A 20782-nucleotide genomic window follows, 5' to 3' on the forward strand; every position below is an offset into this window, starting at 1 on the left:
TATATATATATATATATATATATATATATATATATATATATATAAAGGGTGTTTTTTTTAGAGGTATAGAACTTTAAATTGCAATAAAACAACGATGGATTATTCGATTGACAAGAATTTTTTTTTATTAGAAAGATAATCTTGTGGCATTACATTTTAAATATAATTTCTGGCATATGACCGCCACAGCTGGCTCGGATGTAGTCCAATCTGGACGTCCAATTTTCGATGACTTTTCCAACATTTGTGGCCGTATATCGGCAATAACACGGCAATAACACGAATGTTGTCTTCCAAATGGTCAAGCGTTTGTGGCTTATCCGCATAGACCAATGACTTTACATAGCCCCACAGAAAGTAGTCTAGCGGTGTTAAATCACAAGATCTTGGAGGCCAATTCACAGGTCCAAAACGTGAAATTAGACGGTCACCAAATGTGTCTTTCAATAAATCGATTGTGGCACGAGCTGTGTGACATGTTGCGCCGTCTTGTTGAAACCACAGCTCCTGGACATCATGGTTGTTCAATTCAGGAATGAAAAAGTTTGTAATCATGGCTCTATACCTATCACCATTGACTGTAACGTTCGGGCCATCATCATTTTTGAAGAAGTACGGACCAATGATTCCACCAGCCCATAAAGCGCACCAAACAGTCATTTTTTCTGGATGTAACGGTGTTTTGACATACACTTGAGGATTATCTTCACTCCAAATGCGGCAGTTTTGTTTGTTGACGTAACCATTCAACCAGAAGTGCGCTTCATTGCTAAAGAAAATTTGCTTATGAAAATCGGGAACAACGGCAATCTCGTTTTGGGCCCATTCGACAAATCTACGCCTTGCTTGATGATCGTTTGGCTTCAATTCTTGCACGAGTTGGATTTTGTAAGCACGCATATTAAGATTCTTACCCAAAATATTCCATACAGTGGATGGACACAGATCCAATTCCTGTGCTCGATGGCGGATAGACTCATTCAGATCTTCTGCAATGCTACGCTCTACAGTAGCAATAGCTTCTTCTGTACGCACCGTACGGCGTCTCTGGGGATGCGAGTTATCAATAAGAGTAAACGTGGTGCGAAAACGTTCCATGGTTAATCGCTCTGATGGATGATTTTGTCGAGGATAAAATGGACGTAGAGCGAGATACGTATTCCGCACAGAACCATTATTTTCGAAATAAAACTGAACTATTTGCAAGCGTTGTTCAGGCGTGAGTCTATTCATGATGAATTGCCAAACCAAACTGAGAATAAATCACTTGTCACCTGTTAAATCGGTCGCCATCTTGAACAGTAATGCCAACTTAAAGTTCTATACCTCTAAAAAAAACACCCTTTATATATATATATATATATTAGGGTATATATATATATATATATATATATATATATATATATATATATATATATATATATATATATATATATATATATATATATATATTTATATATATATATATATATATATATATATATATTTCGGAGTTAGAGAGTTGAGAGAGGGTTATAGTCACTATTAAGTAGCCTCCTCATCTGTAGTGGCCTTCTCGGCCTTGAAGAGGTTAATAACAAAAAATATATATATAAATGTGTATATATGAACATATATATATAAATAAATATATATAAAATTATTATTTATATATATAAATATATACATAAAATTATTATATATATAAATATGTATATATATATATATATATATATATATATATATATATATATATATATATATATATATATATACATTAAATATGTTATTGTATTCTACACAAAGAGCGATCAATGTTCTTAAAGAACAGAGCAGTAATAAATTAGTAAAAAATCTACCAGTTCTATAAGTATGAAATGAGCATTTTTTTTTCAAAATAAAACACTATTTTCTAATGGAAAGTAAAAAATAATTTATTCAAAGTATTTGCCATTGCTTTCTACACATTTTGACCACCTTTCTGGCAATTTGTGGATACCATGCCAATAAAACTGATCGTTTTTGAGGCAAACCTTTCGGAGACCCATTTTTCGATTTCTTCGTAGGAATTGAAGTGTTGCTCATTCAATGTGTGTCCTATCAATAAAAACAATTGGTAGTTGGAAGGAGCCAAGTCTGGTGAATACGGCGGGTGAGATAACTCTTCCCAGCCAAGTGATGTTATCATTTCCTTGACCACTTTTGCTGTATGACTCGGAGCATTATCATGCAACAAAATTACCTTTCCGTGTCTTCTGGCCTATTCTGGTCATTTTTCGATCAATGCATGGTTCAAATTGATCATTTGTTGTCAGTAGCGTTGCGTATCAAAAAATTTTCCAGGTTTTAGAAGTTCATGATACACCACTCCCTTCTGGTCCCACCAAACACAGAGCATTGTCTTATTTTCCGAACCGATCAGGCTTTGCAGTCGATGTTGATGCTTCTCCTGGATATACCCATGATCTTTTGCGTTTGGGATTCTTAAAATAAATCCATTTTTCATCACCAGTCACAATTCGATGCAATACTGACATCCTTTCGTGTCGTAACAGCAACATTTCACATGCGGTTTTTGGCTTTTCCATCTGCCAGTCATTCAATTCATGTGGCACCCATTTCCCGCACTTTTGGATCTTTCTCATAGCTTTTAAACGGTCAGAAACTGCTGGTTGTGAAACATTTAACATTTGTTTTTGACTTAAACATTTGTTTTTGACTTAAAGTTGACATTTGTTTTTGACTTAAAGTGTCATCTTCATCCAGTATTGCTTGCAATTCTGTGTCTTCAAAAATTTTTGGTGGTCTTCCATGTTCTTTATTTCGCACATCAAAATCATTATCTCTGAACCGTTGAAACCATCTTTTGCATGTTGCTTCCAATAGAGCATGATCACCATAAGCTTCGACAAGCATTCGATGCGATTCTGCAGCACTTTTCTTTAAATGAAAACAAAAAATTAGTGCTTTCCGCAAATCATCATTTTCTGGTACAAAATTCGACATTTTTAACACGATTAAAAAATATAATGTTGTTTATACGCAATGAATTGATGTTTACTAAATATGTTTAACAGATGCCATAGCAACAAAATTTAAAAAAAATTAAAGCCCGTTTACAACAAATGTTCTCTATCGATACATTTGTAACTCGACGCTCACTTCATGCTTATAGACCTGGTAAGTTTTTCTTCTACCCCCATATATGTTTGAATAGATATAATTTATTTTTTTATGAAACATTTCTTTATGAAAAATTTCTTTACACTATTTTACAGTATTATATATTTAGATTTAGTTAATAAAAAATATTTTTAAATTTTAAATTAACATAATGATAATTTTTAACTTTGATGTGTAATGCATAAAAACAAGACTCTAACAAATAAGACTAAATAACAAAAATAATAAGTGTAATGAACATATATAACGTAATTTAATATTTAATGTATTCTAAAAATCATATAGTAACAAGTAAAAAATATTGCATGAGAATAAGACTCACCCTAATGTTGCTGCTGTGATAAATGCTAACCATACTCCATTACAAGAACCTTGGAAACATGTCGGAGTATCTCTTTTAAGATCCTGAAAAGTAAAAGCAGAATGATTAAATAAAAAAGTAAAAACCTACATAGTTTAATTTTTTTTAGCATTTATCTTCCTGGGCAGGAGTACATTAACATAAGTCTATTAGATAAAGAAGGGGTGTCAGACAGGTCAACAGAGCATTTCTCCTTGCCCCTAAAATCTTTGCCTGTCGTTTTGGATATGTATTTTCATACTTATTATATTGAGACACCATCTCTAGCCTTTACTCAACCAAGTACCCCAGGGCAGGTGTATTTAAAGTTCGAGTTTTTTTCTCCTACCCTTTGCCTTATACATGTTACTAGTAGCAGTGTGATCATAATGATCCTTATCTAGATTTGAACTGGATATAAATATTTATAGCTTTTCAACTTTGCAATCTGTAGTTTATAACTATTACAAAGTTAAATAAATATAAAAACAACAAAGAAGCATTTAAATTGATAAAAATAATTTTGCAAACTTTGTAAGACAACTCCATAAAAAAAAAACTTTTAATTCCATAAAAAAAAAACTTTTATTTCCTTAAAAAAAACTTTTTTTTTTCAATTCCATAAAAAAATACATTTGGTTAACTCACTTTTATTTATCTTGATTTTCCTTAATAATTCAAACAAATGTACCATCTATAAAATGTACATCTATAAAACAAATGTACCATCTGTAAAACAAATCCATGTGTTTATAAACCAAATTATTAATTTTCTGCTAAATTTCGTAAACAAAAACCTTTTAATAGCAATGAGTCAATGACATTTTATCAGTTTTAGTAAACTTTTGACAATTACTATAACTAAGATTTTCTATAACCAAGGTTTAAATAGCATAATTTTAAATAGCATATTAAATTACCTAAAAAATCTCTAAAAATTTACTAAAAAATCTTGTTTGCTTTTAAACTGAAGAAAATACCAGCATTTCAATGCAATGTCTAGCAATAATAGGTGAAAATTAAAAAACTGTAGTTTTAATTCATAAAAAAAAGATTTGGCAATAAAGAGGTTATAATAATTGGTTGAAATTCAATCTCCTTGAAGTAATAAATCTCTAAAATGATGCAAATGTTGCAGCATGAAAACATGTTATTCATACCAAAAAAAGTTTTCATTATTTAAAAACAAGGTTGTTGAGAAAAAAAATTGCATTTCAAAAACCTACAAAAATATTACATAAACAAATGTAATTCTATTTACAATAAAAAAAATGTTGGATCATATGTAAGTCAAACAAAACTCCACTGAAACGTTCATTAAAGTAGATAGTTGTCAAAACAATAGTAAACTGCAAACTGAAAAAACTACAATATCAGATGCAATAAATCCGCCAATAAAAATAAGTTAATTATCAGAGTTAATTATCAGAGTTTCTTTCAAAAATCTTTTGTAACATTAAAAAATCTAAATTAATATCTTGTGAGTAAAACTATTTGATGAAAACTGTAAGAAACACTGTAAATTTGACATTTTAAAGATCACACATGAAAGCACTCAAATAAAGCGTCACTCAATAAAGCTTTTTTTACATTCATATTTTTTTTATTGTCTTTTAGAACTTTATAACAGAATAGTTAATTAACAGAACAGTTAATTAACAGAACAGTTAATTAACAGAACAGTTAATTAACAGAACAGTTAATTAACAGAACAGTTAATTAACAAAACAGTTAATTAACAGAACAGTTAATTAACAGAACAGTTAATTAACAGAACAGTTAATTAACAGAACAGTTAATTAACAGAACAGTTAATTAACAGAACAGTTAATTAACAGAACAGTTAATTAACAGAACAGTTAATTAACAGAACAGTTAATTAACAGAACAGTTAATTAACAGAACAGTTAATTAACAGAACAGTTAATTAACAGAACAGTTAATTAACAGAACAGTTAATTAACAGAACAGTTAAGTAGAACGAATAAAACTTTAACTGGAGTAAACATAGCTCTTAACTGAATGCTTATAAATGAATATATAAAATTAATTGTGTCTATAAATATGGCACGCCTTAGCATATATGTTTTAAACCTTAATCAACAATCTTAATATAGTTTGAATGTATTTGAAATAAATAAAAACTTAAACTCAAACCATTTGATAATCGTAATAAATTCAATGGGTGAATGATTTTCTGCGCCTTTGCTATGAAAATAAAGTTTTGCTACAAAATGGAATGAAAAATATTGCAAAAATATAATAAAATAATATGACAGCGTACGATAAAAAAAATTCATAAACCTCAACTAACACTGGAATAGGTTTACTTCCTTTCACACTATCAAGTAACAAAAAATTATAAATTATCTATGATGTCAACAGTTCTTCCTTAAGTTTAAAAAGAATCCTTGTCATTATCCAATGTTAATTGACATTTTTTTTCAATATTGTGAACTTTTAGCAATTGAAAGCTAACTGAACTAAATGAAATAAACTTTAACATCCTTATAAAAATGATTTATATTTAATGATAATTCAAATTGCAAAAATCTAATAATTCTATATATCTAATATATTTTATATATAATATATAACTATACAGTTACATACTAGTAGCTTTAGTCACAAAGCATTAAAGCAAAATAATTTATTTAAAGATTTGCTGACAACCGATTTATTGGAGGAGAATGGAATATAATAAATTTTTGCATCATGTATAATATATATCAATGCATCAAAAAAGAAGATAGCTATACTACCAATATATATAGACAAACTTTAATTTATTTTAATATTCAAAATTAGAACTATTTTCTAGCCTGCTACATTCTTTGCTACTTGTAAGTGTAATTCAGTTGCCAAAAATAAAAAAATAAAAAAATTCAAGAAAAAGAGTGTATTTTTGGAGTTCAACTTGCACTTATTAAAATTATTTATAATTTTACTAACTAGACATATCATTTTACATATATACATATATCTTTATAAACTAAAAACCAATTTTTTAAAACAGTGAGACTAAAAAATTAATCTGCGCATCAACAATGGACATCGTAGGGACTGTCAGTTTCAAATGCTGTAAGCTAAATAGAAAATTGGATGCGATGCGATGAGAAATTTTTCAAGACCTACCAAATTAGTTGAAGTTTAAATAAGAAAAGACATCAGATATTTTGAAAGAACAAATGACTCAGCAAATTTCAGTTTTTTAAGTTGACAGAAGACTTAAAAAGTTATAGGTTGTATGAGTCAGGAAAACATCTTCATGTTTTCCTGATTCATACAACCTAAGTTATAAAGGATTTAAGTGCTAGGAAAAAAACTAGATAAAAGTTTTTACAGCATGAAGGGACAGATACATTAAAAGAACGAGACTTTGCTGAATGACAAGTCAAGCGACAATGAGTTTTAGTTGATGGAACTAGAGCTGATAGCTCCTTTGAATAGCGATCATGATTTGTATTTGCAGAAAAGAAAAAGACGTTTAATTTGATGACGATGAGAAAGATGGCTCAAACTTAGCAGATAGAACGGATCCAACTACCATTATAATGTGTTTTTGATCCTTGTCTAGAAGAGAAAGTGCATCATTAGAAGAACCAGCCCAAATATGACAACAGTATTCCATTACTCAATTTTTAGTGGTAGATAATGAGATCACGAAAGGAAACGGCGAGCACGATAAAGAGAAGCAACCTTCGTAGATGCTAATTTAGCAATCAATTGTATATATGGTTTCTATGAAAGGTCAGTAGTAAACAATAATCCAAGAAGACATTAAGAAGAGAACTCAGTGAGAGGGTTGCCATTCTATTAATATAGGATTGTTGACAGTACTGCAATAGTTGTTTGCATTAAATAACTGAGTTTTGCTGGAGTTAAAATTTACAACCCACTATGAGTCCCATTCTGTTACAGAAGTGAGATCAAATTCAAGGTTGGCTAAGTGTTCTAAGCGATCGAAAAGAGAAGACTTTTTGTCAAGAAAGGAATATAAAGTTGAGTCATCAGCAAAAAGAGCTACTATAGATGTAAGGTTGTCAGGATAATCACTAATGTAGATAAAAAACAAAACAGAACCAAGGATAGAACCTTAAGGTACCCCAGAAGTTGTTGTCTATAAAAAATAGTGTTGGCCTTCGAAGATTACTTTAATAAAGCGGTTAGAAAGAAAGAAGATAATCTCAAAAACTTTCCCAGATACACCATATGAAACAAACTTATGGAGAAGACTAGCATACCAAACTTTGTCGAAAACCTTAGATATGTTAAGAGCAATAGCCCTAGCCTCTCTGCCCCCATCTTATGCAAGATAAAATCTTTTAGTCACAGAAGTTAGTAAGTCAGCCATAGACAGAGAGGATTGAAAGCCATATTGATTGTCTGACAGTAAGGTATTTAACTCTAGATGGGATGTGAGAAATTTGTTTATCAAAGATTCAAAGACCTTGCTAATAACAGAAAGAAGACTGATCGGACGATAATTGAAGGGGTCAGAATGTTCACTGGAGTTTTTAAAAATTGGAACAACAGATGCCATTTTCCAGTAGGCATGAAAATAATACTCAGTCAAGGATTTATTAAGTAGTTTAGAGAGAATTGATAAGAGCACTGGATAAATCTTTTGGAAGACTGTGATAGGAATGTTGTCTGGACCACAATCCGTAGAAGAATTTAATCGAGGTGTGACTTTAGTAATGGAAACTGGAGTGATTTGAATTTCTAACAATGGATTAACCTGTTTAATTGGAATGGAAGGGGGAGAATGGCCATGAGATTAAAGAGTCAAATTAAAAGAAAAGTTCTTTGCAAAGTTTTCTTTTGAAAAAGATGAAATAATTACAATTTGATTTAGCAACTGCACAAGAAGGTGAAAATCATGGAGTAGTTTGAGGAAACAGGGATGAAGAAATAAAAGCTTCCATTTCTACCTAAATCCAGGAGGTTACAAGAGATGCATTTTTCAGCTGAGAGGGAAAAGACATAAGCCTAAGAACTGCCACAAATAAAATCACGAAATTATTTACATATAATAAAGTTGACCCAAAAGAGGATGCGTTGGGGTTGTTATTCTGTTGATTAATAAGGAACACTTTACCAAAAAATTTACCAAGGAACACTTAACTGAAAAAAAACATCATGCTACTAGCATGATGTTATTTTTAGACACAAGTCCAAAGATGTTGAAGATTTTTCCAATAAAATATAACAGCAGGATTAAACAACATGCCATAAATACAAAAAAGTCAAGAAACTTATGGTAGAAAACAACATAATTAACAATAGAATACTTAAATAGTTTGAAAACTTGCCAGATCTCAATCTGATTGAGAATCTCTGGGCAATCGTAAAGAAGACTCACACTTCAGGGGTGTACCCTAATGGTTGATGATACACCTCACAACCAAACTAAACTTACAACCACTATGCTTCAGATTAAGTTTCAATACCTAGAAACCTAAATATGGTAGAAACTAAATATAGTAGATTGCATGCCATAGCAGCACAAGGAGTATTTTCAAAATGTTAGAGTATGTGCTATTGTTATATTAAAGTAAGTTAAATTTATCTTATACAATTAATTTATAAAATACTGTACAATTGAATAATATACATGAAATTTAAAGTTTTACATATACTATTGAATTGTAAATTGTAAGTTGAGATCAATTGCAAGCGCTCAATGTAAAACTAAATCTTACCAACAACCAGAGTAGCATACCACTGGGAATTAACATGCAGGTAAAAATTATTATTATTGGCCAAATGCTAAAAATCTTTTGCACCATCTTATCTAGTTGTTGAGGAAAAGAATCAACTCGAACCATAAATAAACTTCCAGAATGTTTAAAAATAGGAATAAATTTTCCACCTAAAAGTATAAACTATATATATATATATATATATATATATATATATATATATATATATATATATATATATATATATATATATATATATATATATTTTTTTTTTTTTTTTTTTTTTTTTTACCAAATATGTCTTCTATGTACTGCTCAGCAAGGATTGGAAAACTCACAAGCGCCTCATTGTTAATGGCAATTCCCACTTCATTTGAAGAGTTTTTTTCAACATTTTTATTTTTACCTTTTAAAAACAATAATATAAAAAATACAATACTAAGTAATATAAAAAATACAACAAATAATAACAATGTTAAATAATATAAAAAAATTAAATACAATATAAATGTGCTTTTATTTATTATAATAAAACGAAAAATAATATATTTTAATTTTTTAGAAATTTGAATTAAGAATACAAAAAGATAATTTATAATACCTGCATATGTCCAATATAAAGTAGTTTCTATAAAATTTCCATTAACACAGCACTGACCACAAGCTCCTCTTATAATTGTGTCAAGTATGGCCGGAAAAGCACCAATAAGATTATTTTTTGAGCCTCGATAAACATAAGGTTTCATGATGTTAAAATTAGCATACACTTTATCAGGACATCGACAAGTTGCTAATTTAAAAAAACTATACTATTACATTTATAACTGCATTACAAATTTTTACGTAAATACTTATTTTTATTCTTATCCACACTCTGTTTTCACAGTTATTCAGCCAGCTCTAGAATGAGTAGATCAAAAGCTGCATTAATTGTCAGGAAGTTGTTTGTTTAGAAGAAGATATTAAAAGTTAATTAAAGGCTCAAAGACTAGTAAAAAAAACTGAAAAAAATTGTTTTTCATCTCTCTGCTGAAAATGATGTTTTTTTTATAATCTCCTGGATTCGGATGAGTTTTTATTCCTTCATGTTCGTTTTAAATTAAGCTTAACTCTACACCATGGTTTTCTACTTTTCGTGCAACTGCTATTTTTATTTGAATTATTTCTTTTTTACAAAAACACCTCTAGAGCAAAAGTATTTTTATTATTGAAATAAATCATTGCAAAAAGGTATTGTATTGCAGGGTCCAATAATCTTAGATTGCTAAATCTTGTATTTTATATCAGAGATTACGTTTTTAAGACTTTTTTCTCTCTTTAACTATTTGACAGTTTGTGGTCCGAAAAACATTCACAGTTTTACAAAAGTATTCTCAAGAACGTTCTTCAGTACTCAATACTTTAAGCTATTTAACTTAAGTACTTAACTGAATCTTGTTTTCGTGCTTGCCTGAAAATAACATCTGTGGCTCCAATTATAAAAACTCTGAAGAACCCTTGTTGAAAAATTATTAAATGAGGTAGGAGGAAGGGGGGTTATTAAGCTTGAGGTGGGTGGGAAAAATTCTAAAACTAATAAATGTCCCCCCTGTGTATTAAGCACCTAGGAGTAGTTTTAATGAATTTCTATTTTTCATGCTTTTATTAGCATAATTTTTAATGTTCATACTTGAGCTTTGAATAAAGAAAAATTGCCTTAACTTGAGCTTATAACTCATTTCAGCCAAAGTTTGACTTAACTTAAGTTTGAATTGAACTGGAACTCACTTTATATGAACAATTATTAAGTTCAACTATTTTCTTTGGTATTTCCCAATAATTCAAACCCTTTGAGGTTTGAATTATTGGAAATTAACTGTATACAAACTCCATTTTAATTAGCTTCACAAGCTTGATCTTTCACATGATGTTTTTTCAAGCAACAATTTTCTTATTGAGAGTGATTATAGTGGTCATGAAATTTTATTATTATATACAAAAAATCATTCAACAAAAGAAGTATTATATATAATATATATATATATATATATATATATATATATATATATATATATATATATATATATATATATATATATATATATATACAGCGTAAAATGTATTTGGGCAAGGTTGAGGACCTTCTTTTTTTTTTTTACTTTTAATTTTTTACTGCAAATATTGTATTTTCAGAAATAAATATTTACATACAAAAATGTTACTGCCAAATGTCCTTACAGCAGGCGCCTGCAAAGGGGGTACTGGTGTTTGATTTTAATTTAGTTTTAATAAGGCCATCTAACTAAGATTCTTGTTTGATTTGCCATATTAAAACTCTAAAGCTTAATTAAAAACATCCAATAAAAAAAAAAGAAGCTTATCATTAGGCCCTAGAGATTCATTAATGCAACAAATGGTCAATCAATAGTCAAGATCAAAGTCACAAAGTCACTGCTGGAAAAAAGTATCAAAACTTTCAAACATTGGTTTCAAAAGATCCAACTCATCATGATTTGGATCATTTAAAAATAATTGTATCCATCAGTCAATTCAACTAAGGACAGATCATCTCACAGTACCATAAAAATCAGCCAAGCAAATTGAACCAAGTAACTTTGAATAACTCTAGAACAAACCTGTGCACACAGTCAATGTTTAAAGGTAAAATGAAGCAAATAGAATCAATTTTGAACTAGTCAAAAAAAGACCAGACTGATGGAGCCATATTTTTTAAAACCAAGATCCATTGCAAAATAATAGAAACTTCGAATTACAGTAGAAAGTCGTTTATTGGAAAGGTTTGGAAAACCATGTTCATTTTTGGAAGAAAAAAAAGATTTTCTTATCAAGCTTTGAATTAATGGTGCAGAACTATTTTTCTAAATGAGTCTTGGTGTTATAAAATAAATTAAAAGAAATTGATGAAAAATCCAGCTAGTGACCAAAAACCTCAAAACTGCTGAAAATTCAACAGCTCAAAACACTGGAGACAAGTGGCGGTTATCATTGCAGTTGCTGAAGTTCCAGATTCATATCAAAAATTATAAGGACATAATTTAATTTGATTAACACAAACAATCTAGACTTTAAATTTAAACAAACAACCATGCTGTTGGTTAGATTTGACCACAATTCTCAAGAAAATTTAGCGGTCTGAAGATAAATCCAAAGAACTTTTTGATTAAAGCTTCTTTGATCATGGCAGAAAACACTGAATGTGTTTTAACTTGGATCCGACAAATGTAGGCTTCTTCTTTTGCAAATGATTAAAACTAATTATGGTTAGGTTGAGGTTGATCCAAATTATCTTTCATCAAAAAACAAAGTTCACTATATGCTTAATATATTTTTTAATTATTGAATTATAATTAGGTTGGAATAGATCTTGAATTTTAGTTAATGTCATTCCAAAACATATGAACTTAACTATTTTTAAACATTTAAATGTTTTACTAATTGAGGAAAAATATTTGTTTTTTAGTGACAAAAATGTTGCTTTTAAAGAATTTTCAAGCAGTTGGATTTTATACCTGAGACTAGAATTGCTACTGTCGTTGCATCATAAATTTTTTTTATCTTTAACATTATTTAATAATATTATTAAATAATATTAGATTATATAAAAAATTATATAATATAACTATTATTTAAACATTAGTCTATTTAAGATCAATTATTGTCTCTCAAAGTGATATTAAAAAATTTAATAACTAAAGAAAATGGTATGTGATAAAATTTTTCGATTCAGCATTACCAAATTAATAAGAAACAATGTCAAATGTTTGTCTGACAATTTTTGTTGGCTTTTGATATTCTGCTTGCAATTAATAAAAAAAATATTTAAACCTATATATATTTTTCTAATACAGGAGCATTTGGAAAAACCCTTATGTAACATAAACTATTTTATATTTTGATCAAAAATTTTTTAACACAAAATGCTTTAATTTAAATTCATATAAATAACATTTAAAACTTTGATTTTTTGTTTTTTTTAATTATTTTATAATTGTATCATAGTCATATATTAAACATACTATTTTTTTTCTTATATTATAAATTATGTTAACAGTTATGTAAATATATATTTATAAAACATATTATATTCATTAAAAAAGATTATCAAAACAATGTAATGAACAAACTTTTGAAAATATTCAACTTTTGTTGAATATTTTAGGAACTTAATATGGTTAAAAACACAAAACAAACTTTTTTAATTTTTTTAATTGTTTAAAAAAAATTTTATTTGTTTATTTCTAAATAAGTAGCAACAAGGGAAAACATTTATACACTAACTTTTTTAGGATTTAAAAAAAAAAAAAATTTAAAGTTTGAACATTTATTAAATATAAAAACTTTAAACTTTTTAAAACCACTTACTGGCCAACAGAGGTTCAGAAACTACACCAAATCCATTTTGGTTAGCAGCTGATATTTTTATGCTGTATGTTGAACTAAACTCTGCAAAAATATCCACAGCATGGACACTTGCATTAAGATAAACACATATTTGTTTTCCTAAATAATCAGTTTCACTAACTTTGATCTTTTGATAGCAAACTTGGAATTTCGTGAGTTCTCCATATATGTTTTCTTCTGGTATATCACTCCATTCCAAACTTATAATGGAGCCATTTAAACATTTATTTTTCAACTTTATTTCAGGAGCAAGAGAGGGAGCTTAAAAACAAACAAAAAAGGTTTTTATAATAAAACAGTTGTTGCCAACATTTATTTTAAAATTACGGACAACAGTCAGAGAAGTAGTTTTAAGTTGAAAATAAAAAAGATTGTCCTTCTAAAAATGATACTATTTTACAAAAATTTTTTGGGAAAATAGTATCATTTACAAAACAAATTCTAATGTAAAAAAAACATTAAGAATTAAACAAAAAAACAATTATAAGATAAAAAGGTTCTTGAATAAATTTGTTGATGCATAAAGTGGATAAATGATTATAACTGGAATTAACATTCCTGCAAAGATGGTTTAACAAAGAAACTATTCTAGATAAGATGATGTAACAAATGAACTATTCTAGATGTGACGACGTAGCAAATGAGCTATTCTAGCTGTGATGATGTAACAAATGAATTATTCTAAACGCTGATGATGTAACAAATAAACTATTCTAATTGTGAGTAAGTAGGTCTTACATATATTTAAAATTGTTAAAACTCAAATAGTTTACTATGAGTGGAGCTCTATAGTACCTCTCAGAGTTTAGTAACTCAGTTTTATTGAACAATATAAAACTGAGTTTTAAAGTTATACCCTCCTTAGAAGAAATCAGAAAAAGCTAAACAATCATTCACAAAATAGAACAAGAATAACTTCAAGATAAGCTTTTTTATCAAATTTTAATCAAACCCCGCACCAAACAAATTTTCTTGGAAGTTCTTTTCCTAAAATCTCTTCAGACAACTTACAAGATGTTAGTAATAGTAACAGTAATAGTAATATAGATGCTGTAGCAAGATGAATCACGAAATACATATATGGTTATATATGCATTATGACAGCCTACACTAATCTTTATTTTATTTATAATAATTTACAATTTTGTTATAAATCAAAACTATATATATAAAAAAATTTTTTTTATATATATAGTTTTGATTTATAACAAGAGTTGAATTCATTTCAAAAAGTTTATAATAAAAATCTATTAAGTTTTGCTTTAAAAGAGTTCAAACACCACGCATTCACCACATGAATCGGTAATGTATTCCATTCATTCGCAATACAGTTACTGAAGAACGCTTGTCGAGACAAAGAATGCTTGACATTTTCTTTTATAATTCTTAGATTATGACCTCTTATTGATGATGCTGGACAATTTCCTTGTAATGACGGTGCAAATTTTTGTGATTTAAGCCATGTAATGTGATCTATATTATTCAATAATTTGTACTCTTGCATTAGATCGCTACGCAAATGCTTAGTCTCCAACATAGTTAAATTCATTTTGGATAGTCGTTCCTCCTAACTTAGATGTTTGAGATTTTGTTCTAGTTTGGTTGCACAACTTTGCACCTTTTCTAGTGTCTCAATGTCACCTTTCAAAGTAGGGTTTTATACAGGGATTGCAAACTTAATGGCGAGGTCTAACTAGCACTATGTACAGAGTACATATCATTTCTATACTTAGATGAGTGAAAGTTTGCTTGATGACTCTGAGTACATTCTGCACTTTTGCTGCTGCTGCTGCGTTAACTTGATAATGCCATTTGATGTCTGATGAGATCAACACACCGAGGTCATGCTCTACTGTTGTTTTGCCTAGTTTGTGTTCAACACCATTTTCTGTCATCATACAGATGGTATGAGGGTTCTGACCCTATCCAGAATGTTGGTCTAGAATAAGAGTATGCAGATAGTTTGTCTTTGATTGTAGAGAGAAAAAAAAGAAAAAAAAACACAAGGACCCAAATTAATTATAAATAAAGCAAATATAATTCAATATAAATGAGCTGAACCAGTCAAAAATTTAGAATACTAATTGAGTTAGATCACTGTCAATATTTAACATAAGTTAATACTGTATGAATAGGGACACAAGGTATTTAACAGCATGTAAAGTTGTTTTAGAAAAAAAGATGTCTCGGTATTTAAAGCATATTTTTGTTATTATCATTATTTAATATATTATTTATTTATTAAAAACTTATTATAAAAAACTAAAATAAATATAACTTTTTTTGTTTAATAATCCTATTTAGATCACATAATACCATATTTTTCTTAAAAGCAAAAAATGCATCTTTCAAAAATAAAATATAATATATAGGAGATATTTTTTAATAAAAGTCTTTCAGCACTTTTTTATACAAAGTGTAAAAAGTTTATGTAAATATGTAAATTTATAGTATGCTATTTACATTTAATGTAAAAATTCCATTTGTGTAGCGTTATGTAAATGTCATGTATGTTATGTAGCATTATGTAGCATCATGTAAACATATGTAAACATCAGTATGTTAAGTTTGCGAGTCATGTATGGAACAATCATGTATGTATAATAAAACTTTTTTAAATTTTCTACAAATTACAAGTCTTTTTTACGTAAACTGTTTTGTTTTGTATTTAAAAAAGCAACAAGATTGAAAAAACCAACAAGATTGAAAAAACTAAAAAAAGTTTTAAAGTTGGAGGAGGGTTTGAATCCACAAAATCGTCAAGCTAACAGTTCTGAGAACAGTGCACTAATCCACTACGCTACTGAAGATATATATCATATAGAAAAACAAATCATTTTAACATCTTTTTATACTTTTTTTATACTTTTTAATAGAGTACTCTGAAGAAGTGCAACTATATAACTATATATAGGATAGACGGCATAGAGGTGACCTCATCCAATACTTCAAAAAGTACCACGGCCTCAACAATATCGAAAAATATTTTTTTAATCTAATTGGTGATAATGAACCTTAGATGAACATTACTTTACCGACAGAGAACATCGCACCTAATCACTGAGCTACTAATGCTTTCGCTAAGATATTAAAATAAATTCTTTAATGAAAATTTATAATTATAATTATTAGTTTGCCATGACTCTCAACAACCCCCCCTCCTCCCTGATAGTTTTGCTTGCTGAAATTTATGTCATAATTTAATAATCTGCCAAAACAGGTAACAAGAAAAGTCTAATAGATGTAGTTAACTTATTTAACATACCAAGCTCCCCATGATTCATTTTCCAGGTCTTCTTTTTGTTTTGTAAATAAATAAAAAAAGAAATGTTGAAATTTTATAATAGTCTTAAATTTGGAAAAACGTCAAGAGAAATGTCAGGCAATTGTCATCAATATTAGAGATGTTCACATAATCAATTAGATAAATCTGTGCATCAGTAAAGTGACAATTTTCTTTCTTAAAGTAGAAAGATGCTAACCCCAGACTTTTTTTTCCAAATAAATAAATGGGGTAAGAGTTCTAATAAGCTCCAAGTATGCAAAAAAAAGTCCCCATACTAATTTTTTTTTGCTCTATGAGCAAATTTTATTTGAGCTATTTTTTTACTGTTTACTAAAAAAACATTGAAGTAATAAGTGTAGAAAAATAGGTCGATAGAAAATAGCTGAATAAGTATGGGAATAGAGGTCAGTGAGGAATAATACTTGACCACTATTTTATGAATAATTTACGGGTCCAGAGAGCTAGTAGTTATTACTATTATTATTATTGTTATTATTGTATTAATATTGCTTATATTTTTTATCATAAACTTATTATTATTATCTTATTATTATCATAACTTTATTTATTAACCAATTTCTACTTTAATGTAAAAACTCTGAAAAATTTTACAGAGTTTAGACATAATAGTACTTTTATTATAAAAATATTCCTGTTAATCATCTTTCACTTCAATGCCACTACTGCTTAAGTTCCATCCAATAAGAATTCTAGTTCTTTGAATAATATTGATTTTAGATTATCAAAAAACTCTTCTATCACTTATTTATTCTATTCAGCGTAATCAGAATAACTGAAACTAAGCTGAAATATGATTTACTGCCAACAACTCCAATAAATCATAATAAATATGTTTATGAGCATACTCCAAAAAAACATCATTTGGAGGGGCTATACTTTCTATTTCTGATAAAATAATTTACAAATCTAGAAATGATTTATTTATGTAAAAACCTGAATTCTTAAAGTCAGTTTGCGCTCATCTTTTTTTAAATGGGAATGGAAAAGTGTAAGGAAAAATACCTAATTTTAATTTGTCTGAAGCAAAACTTTGCATACTCACATGATTATTTTTCCCTTCTCTTTCCTGTTTTAATAGAAAAAATGATTAGTGGAAACTGGCCTCAAGTCTTTGTTTATTGAAATCATTTTCCCTTAAAAGTCTAAAATCATTGCAGGCTGTGTTTATTGATCACATCTAGTTATACTTTTTAAAAAACTTTCTGATGAAAAGAATAAAACTTCTGGCTTTGTTTGTAATAATGATCTTCAATCTTGTATTTAAACACCACTGTATCAAATAACTTTCTTCTGTTTATATCTTTACCAACAAGAGTCACAATCACTCAAGTGCTTTATTTGATAATTTATTTTCTAATTCAATTTCTAAAGATATTTTTTTTGGCAATCTATTTAAATATCAGATCATTTCCCCCAGTTTCTGATTCATTTATCTTTTAAAAAAAAAATTAATTCAAGCTATTTGATATTTTTTCCTTAAAATTTCATAAAACTAAATAGTAAAATATCCAAGAAGGATTACTTGAAAATAAACTGGAATAAAGTGATCATAGATTACAATGGGTTACCATGGTAATACTAATAAACTATAACAACTTTTTACTAGCCTTAAGTCTCTTCTAGACAAACAAGCATGGCTAAAAAAACTAATTCATTGTGGCTTAATTTAGAGGCTTACACCATAAAAAAAAAAAAAGATAATTAAGAAATTTATTAAAACATAAAAAGCAAAATCTTGAAAAAAACTTACAAAACCTATAGAAATCTTATTTGCCAAAGTAAATAGTATCACTTTTCCAAAAAAAAATTTATTAATAGCAATAACTTGAGGGCTATGTGGAAAGGTATAAGAAGTCTTTTGAATATATATTTAGAAGATATCTCATACCCATCTTATGTCTTTTCAAACAATACCATTATACATAATCTAATTAAAAACGGAAATTTACAACTTAATCTTTATGTTTCAATTCTTGAAGAACTGGAAAAAAAAAATTCACTCATCCCAAACTTACTTCCATAAGTATTTAAAAACATCAAACCTAGATTTTATATAAACATAAATATTACACTCATAATACAAGCTCTCAAAAAAAAGACCCTATGTATTTCTCACTAAAACCAATCCAAAAAAAAAGATTTTAACTAGATACCTTTTTATTAATAACATTCTTCTTCTCAATAGAAACCAAATTAAGATATTTTTATTTGACTATTTATATCTAATAGATATTAATTATATTTTTTATTATTATTTCTTTAAAATATTACTTGTAAACAAAATGTATATTATATACTTTTATTAAAAGTCAAAACAGTGTAATACATACGAAATTTATAATGCAAACAAAAAAAATACATACTAGCAAAGTCAGTTGTGATTTGTGTTCTTGAGCAAGGCCCACGGCCAATTTTATTAACAGCACACACATATATGATGTATGAATGATATGGCTCCAAACCTGTAATAGTGTAGTGACGTTTTTCAAATGTAACATAAATATCAGTAAAATTAACATCATGCTTCCCATTATATCTGACATTATAACCAACAGGGCTTCCACCAAATAATTCAATAGGCACAATTGACCAAGAAACAAAGATACTAAAGGCACCAGTTACTTTGTTTGTAACAAATTGAGGAGCAACAAGTGGTACTAAAAACAAACTTGATTTAAACTATGAAATAAAAAATGATTCAAAAATCAATAAACATGACCTTATATAAACATAAGGTCATGTCCTTTCATGCATACATAAATACCTGTTGCTAATGTTTTTGTTTCGATACTTGGGCTTAATAAACCATTTCCATTTATTGTATCGATAGCAATGCGTAATGTATACCAAGTATCTGCTTGTAAGCCAATAAGTACTTTTCCTGTGCTAGTGGCTGGTCTAATATTATACTCCAATTGATTTGAAACTTTGTAAAAGATTAAATAATTCAGAAAACCTCCTTCTATATACATTTCATCCCATGTAACATTGATTGTAGAGTATGAGAAACTAGAGGCTGACAAATTTTTTGGGTAATCATTAGGTACTAGAGTAAACAAAAATGTCAAATATAATGTATGATAACTTATGATAATTTATATATATCTAATATAATGTATGATAGCATTTAAAGACAGCAATCAAATTTCAAAATTATAATAAATAAAATTTATGAGTAAAATAATAACCATTGTTAGATGTTGCATTATATTTTGGAGATACACTGATTTTGGAGATTGATTTCATTAAACTGATTGCATCTTGAAGTATTAACAACTGTGACTCATCAATAGCGTCATATTTGACTTCAAAACTCACATCCAAAGTGTTATTTTCCAATCCTTTTCTAAAATTAGTTTTAAATTTAATAAACTACAAGAAATCTTTATTAACAAAATTAAATTTGAGTTTAAAAAATAATATTTTTGCCAACATTGGAAATGTTGACAATAACATTATTTTTTATAACATTGAAATTTATAACTAGGATTAAAAACAAGCCAATAAGTTGAAAAGAGTAACATCATTTGAAAAATAATGCACAACTGAGTAGACGACATTTAAAATGTTTAAAGTATTCAAAAGAATTGCAATAGTAAATACATTTGCAAGATTCTGAAGGTTTAGAAGATTACATAAGATTACCGCAATTTAGAAGATTTGCAATAATTTAGAAGACTCACATGATTAATATTTTTATGCTTCAAATAACTTACATAACTTAAATAATTCTAATAGTAATATATATATATATATATATATATATATATATATATATATATATATATATATATATATATATATATATCGTTTTTTTTTATTAGACCATTTAGATTAAACTTTATCTCTCTCTCTTTTCTCTATATG

General features: G+C 28.0%; 1 protein-coding gene across 1 annotated transcript in view; it reads right to left on the reverse strand.

Annotated features, from left to right (window-relative positions):
- LOC100202641 (uncharacterized) overlaps positions 1-20782 on the reverse strand; it is a 106216-nt gene that overhangs the window by 21723 nt on the left and 63711 nt on the right. The window contains exons 13-20 of the mRNA XM_065790648.1: positions 20104-20261; positions 19680-19961; positions 19279-19572; positions 13570-13869; positions 9809-9997; positions 9500-9613; positions 9208-9377; positions 3485-3567 (exon numbers count right to left, since the gene is read on the reverse strand). Coding sequence (XP_065646720.1) covers positions 3485-3567; positions 9208-9377; positions 9500-9613; positions 9809-9997; positions 13570-13869; positions 19279-19572; positions 19680-19961; positions 20104-20261 — 1590 coding nt within the window. The remainder of the gene's footprint in view (positions 1-3484; positions 3568-9207; positions 9378-9499; positions 9614-9808; positions 9998-13569; positions 13870-19278; positions 19573-19679; positions 19962-20103; positions 20262-20782) is intronic.

Source organism: Hydra vulgaris, chromosome 02 (assembly GCF_038396675.1).
Source record: "Hydra vulgaris chromosome 02, alternate assembly HydraT2T_AEP".
Lineage (NCBI taxonomy): Eukaryota > Metazoa > Cnidaria > Hydrozoa > Anthoathecata > Hydridae > Hydra > Hydra vulgaris.